Source organism: Rhinichthys klamathensis, unplaced genomic scaffold (assembly GCF_029890125.1).
Source record: "Rhinichthys klamathensis goyatoka isolate OS25496 unplaced genomic scaffold, OSU_Roscu_1.1 h1tg000110l_1, whole genome shotgun sequence".
NCBI lineage: Eukaryota > Metazoa > Chordata > Actinopteri > Cypriniformes > Leuciscidae > Rhinichthys > Rhinichthys klamathensis.
In genome coordinates, this window is record NW_026606648.1 from 2,632,721 (window position 1) to 2,652,060 (window position 19,340).

At 36.7% G+C, this 19,340-nt stretch overlaps 1 protein-coding gene across 1 annotated transcript; it reads left to right on the forward strand.

The window, feature by feature from the left end:
- The first annotated feature begins 1,135 nt into the window (after window positions 1–1,135).
- Window positions 1,136–14,463, forward strand: pck2 (phosphoenolpyruvate carboxykinase 2 (mitochondrial)). The gene is made up of 10 exons (XM_056254147.1): window positions 1,136–1,443; window positions 6,334–6,549; window positions 7,231–7,415; window positions 8,111–8,317; window positions 9,014–9,201; window positions 11,120–11,282; window positions 11,592–11,807; window positions 12,930–13,067; window positions 13,183–13,278; window positions 13,423–14,463. Exons 1-10 carry the CDS (start codon window positions 1,412–1,414, stop codon window positions 13,890–13,892), a joined length of 1,911 nt encoding a protein of 636 aa, XP_056110122.1. The 5' UTR covers window positions 1,136–1,411; the 3' UTR covers window positions 13,893–14,463.
- The last annotated feature ends 4,877 nt before the right edge of the window (window positions 14,464–19,340 follow it).

The following is a 19,340-nucleotide window of genomic DNA, read 5'->3' on the forward strand; positions in this document are numbered from 1 at the left end:
TATATACTGTATGTATATGCTATATATATATATGTGTGTGTGTGTGTGTGCACAAGGCAAGGCAAGTTTATTTATATCGCACATTTCATACACAAAAAAGTGCTTTACAAAGTAAGGGAATTAAAATAATCATAAAATAATATAATCACAACATATGCATAAGAAATAAACATAACAACTACACACACACACACACAAATATAAATAAACACATATAAACACACAATTATTTTATAACAAAAACTTTTATGTTAGATTGATCGATTTGACAGTTAGTAAACAGAATGCAAAAAAAAAAAGAATCAGACACATTTTTATATCCATATTATTTCAAGTAATTACCAGCTTACTCTACATGATCATTGAAATGTGTTTTTTAATGGAATCACAGTTATTGTATTTAAAGATTTACAAATAGGGGGTACATTAGGATAAACAGAAAAGATAAATAAGTAAAATCAAAATACTTAATACATTTTAAAAAAATCATTTAAATGTTTATAGCTTCCTTGTTTTCATTAAATGTAATGTTGTTGTTTTTAGGTATTATTAACTAAAAACAAACGCTGTCCCCATATTTACATTTACATCTTGCATTTAAATGCAATTAAATGTCTCGAGCCCCACATAAACACAGATGTGATGATGAATGAAGAAGCGACGTCACAAGGAGCCAATAAGCTTCCGCCTCACAATGTTCACTGAACGTGAACAACACTCAACTTATTATCAACATCTGCTGACGTGACACGCAGCAAATTCCGACGACGCTCACGTGACTTCAGAACTCGGTAAAAAAAGCTTTAAAAAATAAGATTCACTTCTACACAACTTTGTAGCCGGGATAACTTTGTTTGCAGCCGGGTTTGAGCAGAGAAGCCGGGCGGAGCACAGCGAGTCTTCGCGGAGTCGATACAGGAACCAGTGCGCGCTTGCGTCAGCCTCGGGATTCACTGTATTTGAATGACTTAAACCTCTTCAATGACTCAGAAGCATCAATCTAGAGCTTTTTGACTGAAATGCAACAGCTAGTTTTTCCACTTTGCCGTGTTTTATTGGAAGCGCACGCTTTTTATAGTAACATATTAAACTTATAAAATATTTTAATCGACTTGGAAGTTTGTCAGCAAAAAGCTTTATTTATTATTGAAACATCCCAGGCTGGTTAGTAGGGAGAAGAGCGTCATTATTAGTTCAGGATCTGAGCTGAGGGTGGGATCAGCTGATGATAAGTTACACGTGTTACAGTGCAAGGGTCTTACTTTACTCTCCTCTACCTCAAGAGCTGGATTATAACTATCTCTCCAGTCTGATATGAGAGGTGCACAGGACTGAAGAGGAACAAGTCACCCCTCTCATTTCGTTTTATTTTTATTTTATTCTTTACTCCACCAATTTCTCTTACACGAATATGTCCTGCCTGTTCCTTGGAGTACTAAGGAGGTGAGTCTCTTTTAGTCATTAATAATCTCTTTAAAACAAGGTAATAATATTGTTATAATAATATATAATTGTATATAATAATATTACTGTATATAGGGGTAATATTGCCTATTACCTTGTTTATATAGTAGGCTAGTTTATCAGAAAGCTACAAAATAATTAAAGGCGTGGGTATACTTTTAATGGTTTTCTGCAGTCTCAAAATATTCAGTATACTGTATCACACCCTTCTCTTTCCTGGGTAAACATCCTTGTTTTATAGTTTCTTTTGAGGGTAGATTTGAGGGTCATTGATAGAGATATGTAGAAATACAGAGTAAATTATAATAATCCAAAGTCCTGGAGTCTGTTATTGCCAAATACTGACATTTGCCACATATTACATCTCACTATGTAATAGTGTACTATACTAGAGTGATTGAGTGTGTCACGTACAGGAATGCTGAAACATAGCTTAAGTCACGTATAACTGGCTTTTTTCTTTTGAGTTTAGAGACTCAATGTGTATAAGTCTAAAAAACAGGTTATGAATAAACAAGTAAACCACCTTTGTCCAAAGTCACAGCAAATATTTGTGAGTCATATGTACCACTGTAATGTGGAATATTTAGAGGTCAACCATATCTCTTTTAAAGCCAAAATAATAATGTTGAACAAAAGTTTTCTAAATCCCATTTTATTGCATCCGTATCTACTCTGCCAATCTCTCAACAGAATGAGTGATTACATCAGCACAGGACTTCAAGTAAATATGCTCAGTGTGAAAGTCTATATAGCCAAACTTTACCCTGCAGATGCATGATACCGGGAACTGATTGTTAATGACGTATGTGTGTGTGTTTTGAGTGAAAAATTCTCCTAACTTGTTTAACAGGTTATTTTGCATTGAAACGCACTTGAGGTATAGCCGTGATGTATGCATATGGTTTAGAAAGAAAGCACCATTTTGGCCCAATTGCACACATCTGATATTGTTACGTGTGTTATGTGTTCTTGCATGAACATGGTGTGCTTGTATAGTGGCCTTACCCTGTTTAACCAGACTCTGAGGGGAGGGGAAGGGAGTGAATGCCAAGGAGGCCGTCTGATTGGTCGGTTCACATGGGGGTGTGTGTAACTGCCTATGATAATTGATGGTGTAAAGTTGAGTGGTTATTGATGAAAGTGAGGAAACATGGGGGTCAAAACTGTGATAGACTTAGAGACTTTGTTCTTGTGAAGTTTGTATGCATTTTACGGCTTTGGAAAACAATAGAAGAGAATTATAGGGTTGAAAGTGTTGCAATTGGGGGTGTTGGGCTGAACAGAATGAAAGGGTAAAAGAAAAGGATTCCATCTCTTGGTATTGTTCAGATATCCTCTTAAGTGTAGAAACCAGGCCTTGCAGTCACGTGCCGTCTTTTTAGTTGAATGATCAGTTTGGTAACACTGTTAAAGAATGACAGGCTGGTTTTTGACACCTATGTAAGTTCGGATGATTGAATGGAAAAGAAAAAATGCAGCCCTCCTCTGGCATGAAACCTTTTTTTTGTCCTTTTTTTTCTGAACTTGTGTATTTTTCTCTCTCATTAACTCCCTTTTTTATGGAAGCTTGTTGCGCCGCAGAATAAAAAAATGAAAGGTAATTGGAACTTTTAATAGCTTGTTTTCATATGACGTCACGCCACTGCGTTGCCATGGCGCGAAATGCAAATGGAGGGCAGGAAGTGATTTGCTGTATTTAGAAAGCACTATAACAAACTCAAAATGCCTATGTTTTGCATCGTTTATGGTTACTTAAATCGATCAAACCACGAGGAGTTTTTATCGTGTACCAAAAGTTGTTGTTCATAAGGGGGGAAAATTAAAGAAATTGACTGAAAAACTCCGTGAAAACGGCTTGCAAACTTACGTCTGCGGTCGGGAGGAGCCGGATGGGAAAATGCCCGTGTGTGCAGTGATCACTTCGTCAAAGGTGAGTTAATACAACTTAAGTGGCTATGTTTGTGTAACGTGTAACGTTTCCGAACTTTGTAAAGTCAAAGTATGTCTGTAAGACAATGTAGTTGCTGATATCTACCGCCTCGATGTCAGGAAAATCTTTCAATTCAGTTGAAAAATCGCTCCTCTTCATAACGCAAGGATCACGTCCAACATATGTTTGATTTTTTGTTTATATCTTTCTCTTGTAATAGCGTGTAAAGTAGTACAGTACGGACTTTCCTCCATCTCGTCCATTGCGCTCTTCACTCCCTGCCCTCCATCTGAATTTCGCGCGTCATCATAATCACGTGACTGAAACCCAGCTATTAGACTATTTCTCACAATTGCTAGATTATATCTTACAATTCAGACTTTTTTCTCCAAATTGCGAGTTTATATCTCACACTTCTGAGATAAAAAGTGGTCTCACTTTACTTGAGGTATTTTTAATTACCATGTACTCGCGTCAATAAAAATTTGGTAGTTACAATGAACTCATTGTGCTCATTTTGTTCTGCAAAAGACCATTGAGGTTTGATTCGGGTAAGGTTATGACAGGTTTTGTGGTATGAGTAGGTTTAAGGTTGGGTTAAGGGGTAAAGGAATTGTCAACTGTAATTATAATGTTATTTCAGAAATTAATTACAGATGTAATTACATGCAGGCCTTTTTGAAATATAGCCTTAAAGGGATACTCCACCCAAAAAGAACAGAGAAAGAGATATAGATAAGAAAAATATATACATTACCATTCAAAAGTTTGGGGGAAGTAAGCTTTTTTTTTACCCTCAGTTTCACAGACAAGGCTTAAAGGGATACTCCACCCAAAAATGAAAATTCTTTCATCATTTACTCACCCTCAAGTTGTTGCAAACCTGTATGAGTTTCTTTCACACGTTTCTTTCTTCTGCTGAGCACAAAGGAAGATATTTTGAAGAACGATTGGAACTTTGGCACCATTGACTTCCATAGTATTTTTTTTTCTACTATGGAAGTCAATGGTGCCAAACAACTGTTTGGTTCCAATCGTTCTTCAAAATATCTTCCTTTGTGTTCAGCAAAAGAAAGAAACTCATACAGGTTTGGAACAACTTGAGGGTGAGTAAATGATGACAGAATTTTCATTTTTGGTTGGAGTATCCCTTTAAGTACTATGCAAGGTATGTATGTACACAATAAGTGCATTGTATCAAATGGTTAGTTTAAAGGTTAGTAGTATAGTAGTTAAAGACACTTCATATAAAGTGGGTCCAAAAAAGTCAAAATTGCAAGTTATAAAGACTGAATTGTGAAATATAAACACGCAATTGAAAGATTGAAAGAGAATATGATGCCCCATTTTCTGCTTCTTGTCTGTTTCTTTTCATTTTATCCAATTTACATTTATGCATTTGGTAGATGCATTGACATTCAAGGTATGCTTTTTATCAGTTTGTGTGTTCCTTGGGAACCAAAGCCATTAACTTAATATTGTAAATTAAAAGCATAGTAAATGATTTGCTGTAAATGCTTTATTTAATTTTTTTTTATTTTAGACAGTGATAAAACATATTTTTTCCCAAAAAGGACAAATTAAAATCTGAACTGGACTGGGTCAGCAGAAATAGTCATAATAATTAAATAAATAAACGGTTGAGCCTTGCAAACTTTTGACTAGTTGTGCACATGTAGTGTATTTCATTCCAAAGGACACCACTAATTAGTCTTGCAGCTTCTAAATCACTTATCTTTCAGTTTCGGTCAAAGATCTGTGTTAAAGTACATCCAGCAGTTATGATGCAATATTCATATTGCTGACATACTGTCAGCTCAAATGAATGTTCAGTCATTAATTTAACATGTCATGGATCACATATATCCATCTATTTTATACATTATCTACAGTCAGTCTTTAACTTAGACTTTACATTGAGTTGGGTTTAGAAATTTTCCACCTGAATCTGGAGTATAGGCTTTTTAAAATTAGCCACCTTATTTTTAGCATAAGAGCACTCACCTTTTTGACTTGAAAATGCAAGTCTTCCAGTGTCATTAGCCTCCAGTTATTTCTGCTGTACAAAAACAGTCCATTATGCTGCTTCAAATTGCATAGTAATCATAAACACAGAGGTTTGTCGCATATATAGTTATTATTGAAAAGGATCTTCTTGCGTTTGAACGGACAAATTCACACAAAATTATATAAAAATGCCCATCTTGGTGAGTATGCTAGTAAACATAGTTGGTTATGTCTTAAGTGAATGTAATCAGTCGAGAAAGACAATGCATTGTACAGTATCAGTATAATGGATCTGTGCATTCGTCTCAAAGTGACACTAGCCTAATATTCCTGCTGCTGTCTGTGTTTGTTATGTTAATCAATTAACCAAAGACAAAGAAAAAAATCAATCACTGTTCTTGACTGAATAACTTTTTAACTTTAAGTATTAATCTATATTTCATTGATACAGCGAAAACTATGCAGTGTTATTTTACATTTGATATATTGTAAAATTAGTGCAGTGATGTTGGGAATAGTGAATGGACAATTTCAGATACAGCCTGTCATTAATGTTTTGAACAAAACAGTTGAGTGATTGATTCAAATGACTCACAAAAGACCGTCACTTGTCGCCACCCACTGGCATATTGATATAACTTACAGAAATTGCTTAATAATTCCCACCACTAATGCACAAACTGACAGTCCTTCTGGTACATGCAAACACAGACAAGCGGTGGGATACAAACAATGATAAGTCATTGTTGTTGGATTGTATATCAACACTCTTAACTGGTCATAATATAATTATAATTTTCAGTTTTGTATGGTGTGTGTGCTTATAAAATGTGTAAAACTAACCAAGAATGAAGTGTTTTGCAGGTTGATCCATGCTTATGCCATTAATCTTTAATTTGATGTACTAATGTTTGCATGTGTCCATGTAGGCGAAATGCCATCAGTACAGCTTCCGTGGGAGCGCGGTCTCTCGCCTCCATCCCCTCTCTGCCCTCGTCTGTGGCTGAGTTTGTATCTGGAGCAGTGGCTGAGTGTAAACCTGCTAAAGTGCACGTGGTCACAGGCACACCAGATGAGACAGCAGACATCCTGGCCAACCTTGAGAAAGAGGGCATTGTAAAAAAACTCAGCAAATATGAAAACTGGTAAGTTGTTTTTTGCTGATCATATTGTAAGTATTTTAAAGTGTACCTATTATGTTTTTTCAGATATTACATGTGGTTTCAATAACCAGATGCAGTTACACTTGTCCAGTTTCGTGTGAGTGATCGGATTTAAATCCATCTTGAAAGCGTTTCGGAGGGCATTTACACCTGGGTCTTTTCACGTTCGGATAGATATCCAATCAGAGAAAATGCATGAAGTGACCAGGTGTAAACAGGCTTGCATTGATACTGTAAATCCGATGTAAAAAAAAAGTGCTGAGGAAGCCTCCTGAGCTGAAATTCAGATATGATAATGGCCATTTTGTTTCTGACACGTGCTGTAAGCAGTAGACCAATCACAACTGACTGGGCTGTCTGACCAATCAGAGGAGAGTAGGCTCTCAGAAAGGAGAGGTTTAGAGAGACCTGATCCTTTATTTAACTGTTTCAGGCACTGTGAGAAAAGAGGTAATGATGCAATGTATATTATGAGAACATTAAAAAGTGTTTTTTTTTTACCTTGAATGCATGTAAACCTATTGTTGGACATCTCCAAAACAAAATGAAGAACCTTTATATTAGCATAATAGGGGCACTTTAGGGGATATAGGGGATAATATGAATGGTCTGACATAATCCTGATTTAAATTTCCACTGATTCATAATCATTTCTGTATGCAGCTGGCTGGCACGTACTGACCCTAAAGATGTGGCTCGCGTGGAGAGTAAGACAGTGATTGTCACGAAAGTCCAAAGGGACACTATCCCCATCCCCACCGGAGGTGCCAAGTCCCAACTGGGCAGCTGGATGAGTGAGGGAGACTTCCAGAAGGCCAGAGAGGACCGTTTTCCTGGCTGCATGGCAGGTGCGTGTTACTCAAATCACTGATCAATCGCTGAAACCTGTCAAATAGTTAATCCAGCCACTAGAAAAAATAAAAGTTGTGGAAAATATGTTTTAAAAAAGAAAAAAAAGTATTTTATTGACTTTGAATATATAATTATAAATAAATAATATTATAAAATGTATTGCTAAGTTATTGAATATGACAAAGACAAGAATCAATGAAAACATGCAATAATAATGACACCACTGTGATCCAGGCATCTGAATCAGCTCTTTAAAATACTAAAAGTGCACTTTTCTATATTGTGTGCCTGGATATATGCCCGGTTATAATGCTCTTCTCCATTATTTGATCATCACATGATGAATTACTGCTGCCATGATCAATGGTAAATGTACACAAACCAGAGCTCTCTTAAATCAAATTGTGTTTTTGTTGCGGCACCTGCTCTCCATGGACAGCAATAGTACAGTGTAAATTGCATCAAGCTAAAATAAATATTATATATAATAATCTTGACTAGTATAGAAAGGAGGCATGTTTGCGGTTTAAATTCAAATGCTGAAGGAACCCCTTCAGTAGAGCTTCATTCGTATTTAACCTGGAATGTTCCTTTAAAATCCAAATAATACACATGATCATGTAGGATAGGCTGGGAGGAAACTGTAATGCCTAAAAAGTCTGAATATTTCTTACTTTCTATCCCTCTGTAGGACGCACTATGTATGTGATCCCCTTCAGTATGGGCCCTGTGAACTCTTCTCTTGCTAAGTTTGGTGTTCAGGTGACAGATTCTCCATATGTGGTGGCTAGCATGGGCATCATGACACGCATGGGGACGCCTGTGCTGGAGAAACTAGCAGAGGGGGCGGAGTTTGTGCGCTGCCAGCACTCTGTGGGCCGACCTTTACCACTCAAAGGTACCTTAACTGCTTTCATTTAATGTCAGATTAAATGTAAATGTGATTCAATCCATCAAATGAAACTCTAAAGGTCCCCCTTTTTTTTTCAAATGACCCATTTTGTCTTTTTTTTTTCTGAACAAAACCAATATTATTATCAATTTAATGTGTCCTTGTGGATTAAAAGTATTAGGCCTGGTTTCACAGACAGGGTTAAGATTAAGCCAGGATTAGGCCTTAGTTCAATTATGACATTTAAGTAGCTTTTATAATTGTTCTTTAGAAAAAAGCATTACAAAAAAAGCATTGTATTGCATCTTGAGACAATACAATGACATATTTTAAGGTATGTCAGTGCAAGTTGCTTTCAGTTAAAACAGCTCAAACATGCATTTTAGTCTGGGACTAGCTTAAAGGGATACTCCACTCAAAAATGAAAATTCTGTCATCATTTACTCACCCTCAAGTAAATGAGGTGAGAAATCGTTCTTCAAAATATCTCCCTTTGTGTTCAGCAGAAGAAAGAAACTCATACAGGTTTGCAACAACTTGAGGGTGAGTAAATGATGACAGAATTTTCATTTTTGGGTGGAGTATCCCTTTAAGCCTTGTCTGTGAAACTGGGGGTAAAAAAAGCTTACTTCCCCCAAACTTTTGAATGGTAATGTATAGAATTTTCTTATCTATATCTCTTTCTCTGTTCTTCCCGCACAGCTCCTTTAGTAAACAGCTGGCCTTGTAACCCAGAGAAGGTGTTGATCTCACATCTCCCAGACACCAGGCAGATCTTATCCTTCGGCAGCGGTTACGGTGGAAACTCGCTCCTTGGAAAGAAGTGCTTTGCTCTTCGTATCGCCTCACGCATCGCCAAAGACGAAGGCTGGTTGGCTGAACACATGCTGGTATGGGACATCAGACAAAATCCTGGCTCTTGCTTGCGAGTTTACAACAATTTCATTTTATTTCATTTCATTATTTATTTATAAAGCACATTTAAAAACAACCCACGGTTGACCAAATTGCTGAACAAAACAATATAGTCAAAGACAGAAGTTACAATCTATAAAATTAGACACAAAGATAAATAATACATTAAATACATTACGATTCGAAATTGAATAATACATTAAAGATCCACATTAAAGCTGCAGTCCGTAACTTTTTTGGGTTAAAAATTATCCAAAATACATTTTTGTGCAAGTATATAATCAGCCAGTGTTCAAAACTATCTGCTTGCCTTAGCTCGATTCAAAACGGTAAGCTTGTAATAATATTTTTAAAATTCAAGCATGTCTTTGCGTCATTACGTCACATCTGTACACATAAAGAAGGAGTCTCGGCTAGTAGGCTATATTGCGCGTGAGGATGTTGGAGGTGGAGATTTATAGCCTTTTCTCACAGCAGTTTGATATAATTAAACTTATCAATTTGATGGCGGATCCATAAAGGTTCAAACGACAATCACCAATGACAACTAGAGACTCACCCGTTGTAAAATGCAAAAGACTTTGGACTGAGATTTTGGAAAAAGAGACTGCAACCGGGCCCATGCGAAAACAAGGATAATATCTGAAGGGCTTTAAATGTAGTCACGCAATGCTGATGTTGTTAACATTAACAATTTGAGAACAAAGTATAATTTGCACGGTTTGACGTGATATGAACGATCTTTAGATTTAATCAGCGCGATTTACTGCAATGCTTTTTTTCAGTTGGTTGTTCAGAAGAACAAAAGTGGATGTTACCTACTTGTTCAGAAGACATTTTAGGGTGAAAATTCTTATATTGGTCATACTTCCAAAAAGTAGAATCTGTGATTCCGAATGCCAGGATCTACACCGCGCGGTGAATGACAGCTGCACATTCTCCTCAAAACATTGGATTCATCCGCTCTGTGCCGTGCCTACCGAGGTACAACTCACGTAAAGTTGATAATTCTGCGAATGACTGCAATTTCAGATTTTGAACAGAGATGGCGACAAAGAGGAAAAACTGCGGACTGAAGCTTTAAGAATATGTGTTTTAAGCTTCGATTTAAAATTGGCAAGTGATGACACCATTCGGATCGATACTGGTAGGCTATTCCAGAGTTATTCCTAAGTGACCTGGAAGGGTTGTGAGAATGTATTAAATCAGATCAATACCCTTATGCTAGGCCGTATAATGATTTAAAAACAAAAACTAAAATTTTGAACTCAATTCTCAGTTTGACCGGTATCCAGTGTAGTGAAGTTAAGATGGGAGTAATGTGATCGAAATTTTCGACTACCAGTCAACAGCCTGGCAGCAGCATTTTGAACCATTTGAAGACGCCCAATTGGTGATTGGTTAACTCCATAATAAAGTGCATTGCAATAATCAAGGGGTGTGGTGTTGAATGCGTGGATAACTATTTCAAAGTTCTTTAGAGAGAGAAAAGATTTAACTTTTGCAAGACTTTGTAAATGAAAGAAACATGATTTTACGACGGAATTAATTTGTTTATCAAACTTGAGGCCTGAATCAAACAGAACACCGAGGTTTTTCACAAATGTGGTAACATGAGAATTTAAGTTGCCAAGGTCCGGATTACCAGAGTCATAGAAATGACTTGGACCAAACAGTATTACTTAAGTTTTATTCTCATTTAAAGCCAAAAAATGTGTGTAAGCCATAGTATCACTTCCTGAAAACATGCAAGCAGGATTTCTAAAGAACTTGAATTTTTTTTTTTAAATGGGAGGTACTGCAGTGCATCTTACTGTTGTACTACTCTCTTAGCTGGAGTATTCATTTATAAAACATGATGTTGATACTCGTCCCTGTTTCTCTTCCCTCCAGATTCTGGGTATCACAAATCCTCAGGGTGTGAAACGGTACATTGCAGCTGCGTTCCCGAGCGCTTGTGGGAAAACTAACCTGGCCATGATGAAACCATCACTGCCAGGCTGGAAGGTGGAGTGTGTGGGCGATGACATCGCCTGGATGAAATTTGACAGTCAGGGTGAGAAATATGACTTGTCCTAGACAACAGAAGCAACTATTGACACAAGTGTGGGTTTATGGACAGCCAGAAAATGATGCCATATCTCTTATTTTAGCATGTTTATTGGGCAGCAAAGAGTTAACTAATTAAAATAGAAATAATTGCATGGCTCAGCTAACACTTAATTAACAGTTGCTCAGAAACAGGTTTGCAGTATAGTGTATTCATGTATGACGTGAGGAATCTTTTGAGGGGAATACTGTTGTTTATGATTATAAATAGATGTTTTCAATACAAACGGTGGTGCATTTTGACTCTCTTCACCAGGTAAACTCAGAGCTATTAATCCAGAGAATGGTTTCTTTGGAGTTGCCCCCGGGACGTCCCTAAAGACCAACCCTCATGCCATGTCAACCATCTCCAGTAACACAGTGTTCACTAACGTAGGAGAGACCAGCGATGGGGGAGTTTGGTGGGAGGGTCTGGATCCGCCTGCACCTGGAATCAAACTCACAGACTGGCATGGAAAATCATGGAAATATGGTAAAATCATTGATTAGTAAAGTCATTTTGACAAAATATCTATAGACATGAAAATGCGCTATCCAAACTTAAATTGTTTAATGCTTTGAATGCTTTAAAATGCCTTGGAAAAGACCTAAGGTTGGTCTCTTTTTAAAGAAGACTCATCAGATTATATAGTACTTCAAAAAATGAAAAAAGTAAAAAGGTTATAGAAGTTTAAATTTAATATAAAACAAATGTACTGTACTAAACATTTTTTATTTTATACAAAATATATATATTACAAAGCAATTTATGCTATGAAATCAAAGCCACGTATCTAACCAGGTTGTGTTCCAAATTTGAAGTTGATATAATAAAAATTGAAGTTACCATGAGATTTCGTTTAGGCTCTGTACCAAAAATAACCTCCGTGTGTCAAGTACTGTTTCCAAAAAGAATGCAATGTCTGATTTCAAAATGGTTTTCACAGGATGAGGGTGTAAGCTTTCGAGTGATACCTGATTTGTGACCCTGGATCACAAAACCAGTCACAAGTCGCACGGTATATTTGTGGCAATAGCCGACAATACATGGGTTAAAATTCTCTTTTTTTTTTATGCCAAAAATCATTAGGATATTAAGTAAAGATCATGTTCCATGAAATATTTTGTAAATTTCCTATCGTAATTATATAAAACATTTATTTTTGTGAGTGAATGCCGCAAAATCGCGAACATAAATGGACAACTTTAAAGGTGATTTTCTCAATGTTTAGATTTTTTTGCACCCCCAGATTCCAGATTTTCAATAGTTGTATCTCGGCCAAATATTGCCCTATCCTAACAAACCATACATGAATTAAAAGCTAATTTATTCAGCTTTCAGATGACCAATAAATCTCAATTTAAAAAAATTGACTCATGTGACTGGTTTTGTGGTCAAGGGTCACATTTATGATGATTAATAAAATATGTGATAGGGAAAAAAGGCAATAATAAAAAAAAGAGTGCCAATCGTCCCACTGACAGTTAAGGGAAACATTCATTAATACATCAATCTAATTTATAAATAAAATTATTGATTTAAAAAAAACAACGTATATATGATTATTATATAAATACAACTTTTAATTTTTGTAACTCTTTTTCTGTTTCTCAGGTGATTCTACACTGTGTGCTCACCCGAACTCCAGGTTTTGTGCCCCTGCTGGCCAGTGCCCAATCATAGACCCACGCTGGGAGAGTGATGAGGGCGTCCCTATTGATGCCATTGTATTTGGTGGCAGAAGACCAGAAGGTGGGTGTCACTGAATCAAAACTTTTATACCAAGATATTGTTATACTACATACAACTACGTACGTATATATAAGATATACATTATATCTCAAAATGTACCTGTCTATTTTCCCAGGTGTGCCTTTGGTGTACGAGTCCTTTAACTGGCGTCATGGTGTGTTTGTGGGTGCAGCCATGAGATCTGAATCCACAGCTGCTGCTGAACATAAAGGTACAGACTTTCATTTCTCCATATGATAAATAGTTGGTAACACAAACGTGTACACTACAGTCTAAGCACTTTGTGACAAACTGAACAAAAACCTAATACTGTTATTTTTCATAAATGACAATATATATGGCTAATTTTCCTCAGGGAAAGTAATCATGCATGACCCCTTCGCAATGCGTCCTTTCTTCGGCTACAACTTCGGTGACTATCTGACCCACTGGTTGAGTATGGAGACGCGCAAGGGCCCGACCCAGCTCCCTAAGATCTTCCACGTCAACTGGTTCCGGAAAGATCAGAAGACCGGCTCTTTCCTGTGGCCAGGGTTTGGAGAGAACGCCCGTGTCCTCGAGTGGATCTTCAAACGTTGCAGCCGTACCAGTGAAGACGAGGCTGCCACCAAGAGCATTGTGGGATGGATTCCACAAAGCGGTGCCATAAACACAGAAGGCCTGGGTGGGAATATTGATATGGGTGCCCTCTTTGACCTGCCCAAACCCTTCTGGCAGAAGGAAACTCAGGAGCTTCGGACCTACTTCACCCAGCAGGTTGGCGCTGATCTACCGGCACAAGTGGAAGGAGAGCTGAAGGCGCTGGAAGAGAGAGTGAGGGATTGAACAGACACTACATTACATTGATGTTGAGTAGATGTGAGGAATAGGATGGGTTGAGGTGGAGGTAACTGTTTTAATGTGACTGACTGTTGCACTGCAGTGAACACTGCATCTGAGAAAGCCAAAACCAAAAAGTTCACTAGATGCCAAAAAGTTCACTGGATGGCACCAATAACTAGGTGCCTTATTTTATCTTACCGTAGAAGCTAAAAACTCTATTTACTGTTTACATGCTAACTACCAAAATGCCATTTTAGATTATCTTCGGTACAAACAAGGTGACATGATGAATTTAAACCACAGCATCAAGTTTATGAGTACACTACCTATTATCTAGTCATTTTAAGCAGAAAGCAGACATGTCTTTAAGGAAAGCACCAATATCATCATTGGTTACCTAATGAAAACCGAATTTTTTTTCCCAAAGAATTTTACTTTTATTCGTGTAATATGATTGATGTGATTCAGGATGTGCTGGGGTTGAAGGATCTGGACCAAAGAGTACCAACGTGTCTCAGTCTTTGAATGTGTGTTTTTACCTGAGCTGACTGAATAAATACAACTCTAAAACAAACTTCATGTGCGTCAGTCGGTTTTCTTATATCATAAAATGTTGCAATAAAATCTTTCATTAACTATAAACAAAGATGGAATGATATCGTGTGTCAATTATAGGTGTTATATACTTCACACAATATGCCATAAATCTCACTTCTGTTTTGAACAGGACATTGTCACATAAGATTAATTGGGAATGTGAATTTTACCAAATGAAATGAACAAATACTCTTCAGTGATAAAACACTGAATTTGGTTCTTAGTTAACTCTGTCTGACATAAGTCATAAAAAAATTAGTTAATGGGACAGTTGAACCTTAAAAAAGGTTTGCTTGTGTGTTTTATGATTCCTAACATATTTGATACATCAGGCTTTTATGGCCCATAAATTATGATGTAGTGAGAATATGGAACTCAAGGTTATTTATATGGCCAAAAAGTAAGATGAAATTCTGATAGCTGGTTGTGTAAATCAATGAGATTTTATAACAGTATAACAGGCTACTTAAGATTACAACAGACTAAAATGCATATAAATACATAAATAATCTCCCAATAATATGTTTGAGAAAGAAGATATTTAAATGCTTAAATTTATGATCATAGATATGTAGTTTTTCTTGTGTTTATTTTTTAATATCACATTTGATATTCAGGATTGATTTTTCTAAAAAATGATGTATAGATGATCAAGTAAACCTAAGCTTCAGTCCAGTTTATGAAAGTAATTAAAAATTTCACAGCGAAAAAACATGTGTTCCACGACTTGAAGGGGACATTTTTACAATTATACCAAAAGGCCTATCAAGGGGAGAAACTATCAAGGGCAGAAGGCATGTAAAAACTGTACAAAAGGTTTTTCAGCAAAATTTTGAACATATTGGAAAAATGGGTCACACTTTATAGATTAGGGTCCAATTCTCACTATTTACTAATTATAAAGTATGACTTTTGCCTCAATAAACTCCTAACTAATGCTTATTAATAGTTAGCAAGGTAGTTATTAAGTTTAGGTATTGGGTAAGGGATGTAGGATATGTTCATGCAGAATGAGGCATTAATATGTGCTTTATAAGTACTAATAAACAGCCAATAATATCCTATTAATATGCATGCTAATAAGCTAATAAACTAGTTAATAGTGAGAATTGTACCCTAAACTAAAGTGTTACCTAAAAATGTTGATCAAATTGATAAAAATACATATGAGCTGTGAGCATAGAAATGATGGAAAACCAAACAAATTATGTAATTTTTGCTATTAATGAGTGTATTCTACAAAATTGAATAGCACTCAACCATGCACTAACACAGAGACGTCTGTGCTTATTTTACTGTAGCAAGTGTGCTGCAAACCCCCCAGACCTACACTATGATACAATTAAAGCTAAGCTAAATTTACCTAATACTAAAGGAGAAGCACAAACTCCTCCAACACAGCCATCATGGGTCCACCCTGCCCTGCTCTGAATACAAATAAATAGGCTACTACAAGAGTGAAATTGAATTTAAATGTGAAAGTGGTATTTCACATCATCAGATCATTGATTGTTAGTGGCCAAGAAGTGACCCATAGAAGTGACCTGCAGCACAAATATGACAATACAGGTCCGAATCAGCGACCATCACAAGATACATTTATAAAACGGTTACCACACAATACGAAAATTAAAAATATTAAAAGGCAAAAATATGTATTTACTTTTTAGAATAGAAATATACATGCCATCCTTCCCGTAGAAATAATAGTCCTTGACTGTAAGTGTAAACAGCAACAGAATGTTCCTGTAACATCCTGAAAAGACGCACCATATGAACCCTAAAGCATTTTTTTTAAATTATAAATCGATTAAAAAACAGTACCATACCTGAAACAGAAAACTTTCAAATAATAAAAGTTCGGTAACTGCCCGGCTTCCACAGGCTATCTAGCCTATAGTGTCTTAGCTGCCCATTTGTGAAAGACATAAAAACCAGCAGGGGTCACTCATACTTCATTAAATTATTAGGTAATTTTGCCGACCGAAATAAATCTGTCTACAGTTTTTGACAAACATACTTATGCAAAATAATACAATATTCTATAAAAAATATTTATGTTGCTAAGGGTGGTGCTGGAGGGATGCTGGAAAACTGTCAAGGAACAGAAGTATGCTGTGTATGTATACATCTTATCTTGTTGATTACTGAATGTGCTCCTCTTGTGTTAATTAGGTTAATTATCTGAATGTGCTCCTCCTGAAATTTGTTAATAAAACATCATATAGTAAACAAACACTGTTATTGACCAGTAAACATCAAATACTGGAATTATCCCGTTTATAAGATATATTTTTTTATACTAGCAAAACATACAGTGAAGGAGGTTATAAACAACAACAAAATGAACAACAGTAAAAACCTAGCTCACTCAGGCCCTGTTCAAGATGCGTTTTGGTTGATTGGATCAAGCTGACGAGGGAGACACATTCCCGTTTACACCTGGCCCAGATAGCACAAGTCTATTTGATGTTATATTTACATCTGGAAGACGTATTTTTAAGAGTGTTTGCTCATCTGCAAGACGTCTATAGGACGTTTCCTTTCAGGTGTCAAATAGACGTTTAGAAGATGTCTTTAAGATGTAATGATTTAGAATGCATGTTAAACTGACATCTTCTAAACGTCTATTTGACATCTGACAGGAAACGTCCTATAGACGTCTTGCAGATGAGCAAACACTCTTAAAAATACGTCTTCCAGATGTAAATATAATATCAAATAGACTTGTGCTATCTGGGGGTGTTTTAATTCGTCTCTTTTGTCCACTTTCGACCACTTCTGTCCTGATTTCTTTGAAGGGCAGGTAAATGTATGCTTTTTCAGATCGTTCGATCTAATGGACGAAATAGGCTTGTGCAATCTACATATGAACAGGCACTTTCTGCTCTGTCAGCCGCTATAGACCACGTGTTGCAAATCAGGAATGGTGAGAAAACATTGTGCTTGATGTGTTTTTCGTCTTCAGACAAAACTTGGGTGTTCAGCTGACAGAGTTTAAATCCTGTCTGGCTAGCGCGCTTCCCATAATGTTTATGCATTAGTTCAGTAGGTGGAGAAGTCTTTTGTGGCTGTTCGAACGCAAATGACAACGTGAGCATTTACTCTACAAAAGCAATCCAGTTGAATGCGTTTTCGACTACCTCTCTGGAAATGGTAGAAAGTGAGATGGTCCTCACTGCAGAACACGAAATCCAGGGGGAGGAGTTGGACCACCTTACATATACCCAAACCTACCCATCTCCGCCCCCTGATCCCTAACCCCACCCCTAATCCTACCCATCTCCACCCCCTGATCTCTAACCCCACCCCTAATCCTACCCATCTCCCTTCTGAAACTGCAATGAGGTGCTACTGTAGAAAGTGGACAAGCTCAAAAAGTTTTAGACCCCATTTACACCTGTATTTAGATCAACCAAAACACATCTTTATATAACAGGTGTAAACAGGGCCTCAGATTTATTGTGTGCACACCACTGATCTATATAATGATATATCATTCTATATAGATCAGTGGTGCACACTGATTTATTGTGTATACCTGGTCCTCAGACACCTCAGCTTCAGGGCTTTAGGTCAATTGGAAAAGAGCAAGCTGTTCCCAGTGCGGAGCATCTCTTTTCTCAGGATGGAGTTGGACTCGGCCACTACAGCACGTCTCATGAACGAGCGTGTCCAGTCGTTGCTGAAGACAGCGGTTCCACTGAAACAATTTCAGAGGCTTCTGAGGCATATGAGACCACTTCAGCATGGCTTCAGACTCGAGTGACATTTCATGTACTACAGGCACCCTGTTATACTCACAGTCACACCAGTAGTGACGTGTAATGTACGGTCACGCTGATGGAGTTCCTCATAGTGTCTTATTCAGACGCAGTATCTCGTTTCCCTTCTCAAGGAGGAACCATTGATATATTTGTAACCCGAAACGTCTCATGGGTATGGTTTTGTTAAACTTATGATCACTCAGAAGCACTTCATTTTTCTGAGCTCATGGGCAAATCAATGGACATTGCCTGGAACACATTTATTTGTTCTTTATTACTAACTATTCGCTGGTATTTTTTGCAGTATTTATTTTTAAATTAAAACATTGATTACAATTATATGAATTTGTGTCAAGAACAGTTGTCTGTTATTGTATATTGTGTTGTAATAAAACTTGCTGTATGATTTAAATGAGGTGACAAATCAGTTAGATTCTCCTCACACCATAAATCCACACAAACCTCACAGTACAGATTTTGTATGAACTTTAAATTAATTAGCTGTTAATTACATATACGAATATAGTGAATAGTGATAGAAAAATAGTGAGTGAGAAAGAAAAAAGTCAAATGTAGTCCCTTCAGAATCTAAGAAGAGTTTTAACTGAACTTAAAGCAGAAGTGTCCAAATATTTCCTCATCCTGCAACAACTTTTAGTTTGTAAAGGCTGAGATATGATCTAGCACTATCACCATCTCAATGACACAGTTGCTTGGATGAGATTTTTTAACATTGCATCAGGAGGATATTTATTATTGTGTTCTGATTTGAATGCAATTTAAATAAATTGACACTGAATGGGGGTAATCTGAAAAGAGTGTAGCCTTCCAAAATATGATTGATAAAACTTAATTTCTCAAACATTCTCAACCATTTATTAACTCAAATGGCCACAAAAAGTACACAGCATATACACATCCAAAAGCATATTTCATCAAATTCTGGTGCTATATATGTATGTGTGTGTGTGTGTGTGTGTGTGTGTGTGTGTGTGTGTGTGTGTGTGTGTGTGTGTGTGTGTGTGTGTGTGTGTGTGTATGAATGTGTGTATATACAACATTTCAAACAATCAATCAGATTTGAGGG

Excerpts from the sequence above, each read along its gene's own strand:
- pck2 (XM_056254147.1), top strand. The coding sequence starts at position 1,412 with ATGTCCTGCCTGTTCCTTGGAGTACTAAGGAG. Across the intron at positions 1,444-6,333 it reads TTCCTTGGAGTACTAAGGAG|GCGAAATGCCATCAGTACAG; the intron begins GTGAGTCTCTTT and ends GTGTCCATGTAG. Across the intron at positions 9,202-11,119 it reads GGTTGGCTGAACACATGCTG|ATTCTGGGTATCACAAATCC; the intron begins GTATGGGACATC and ends TCTTCCCTCCAG.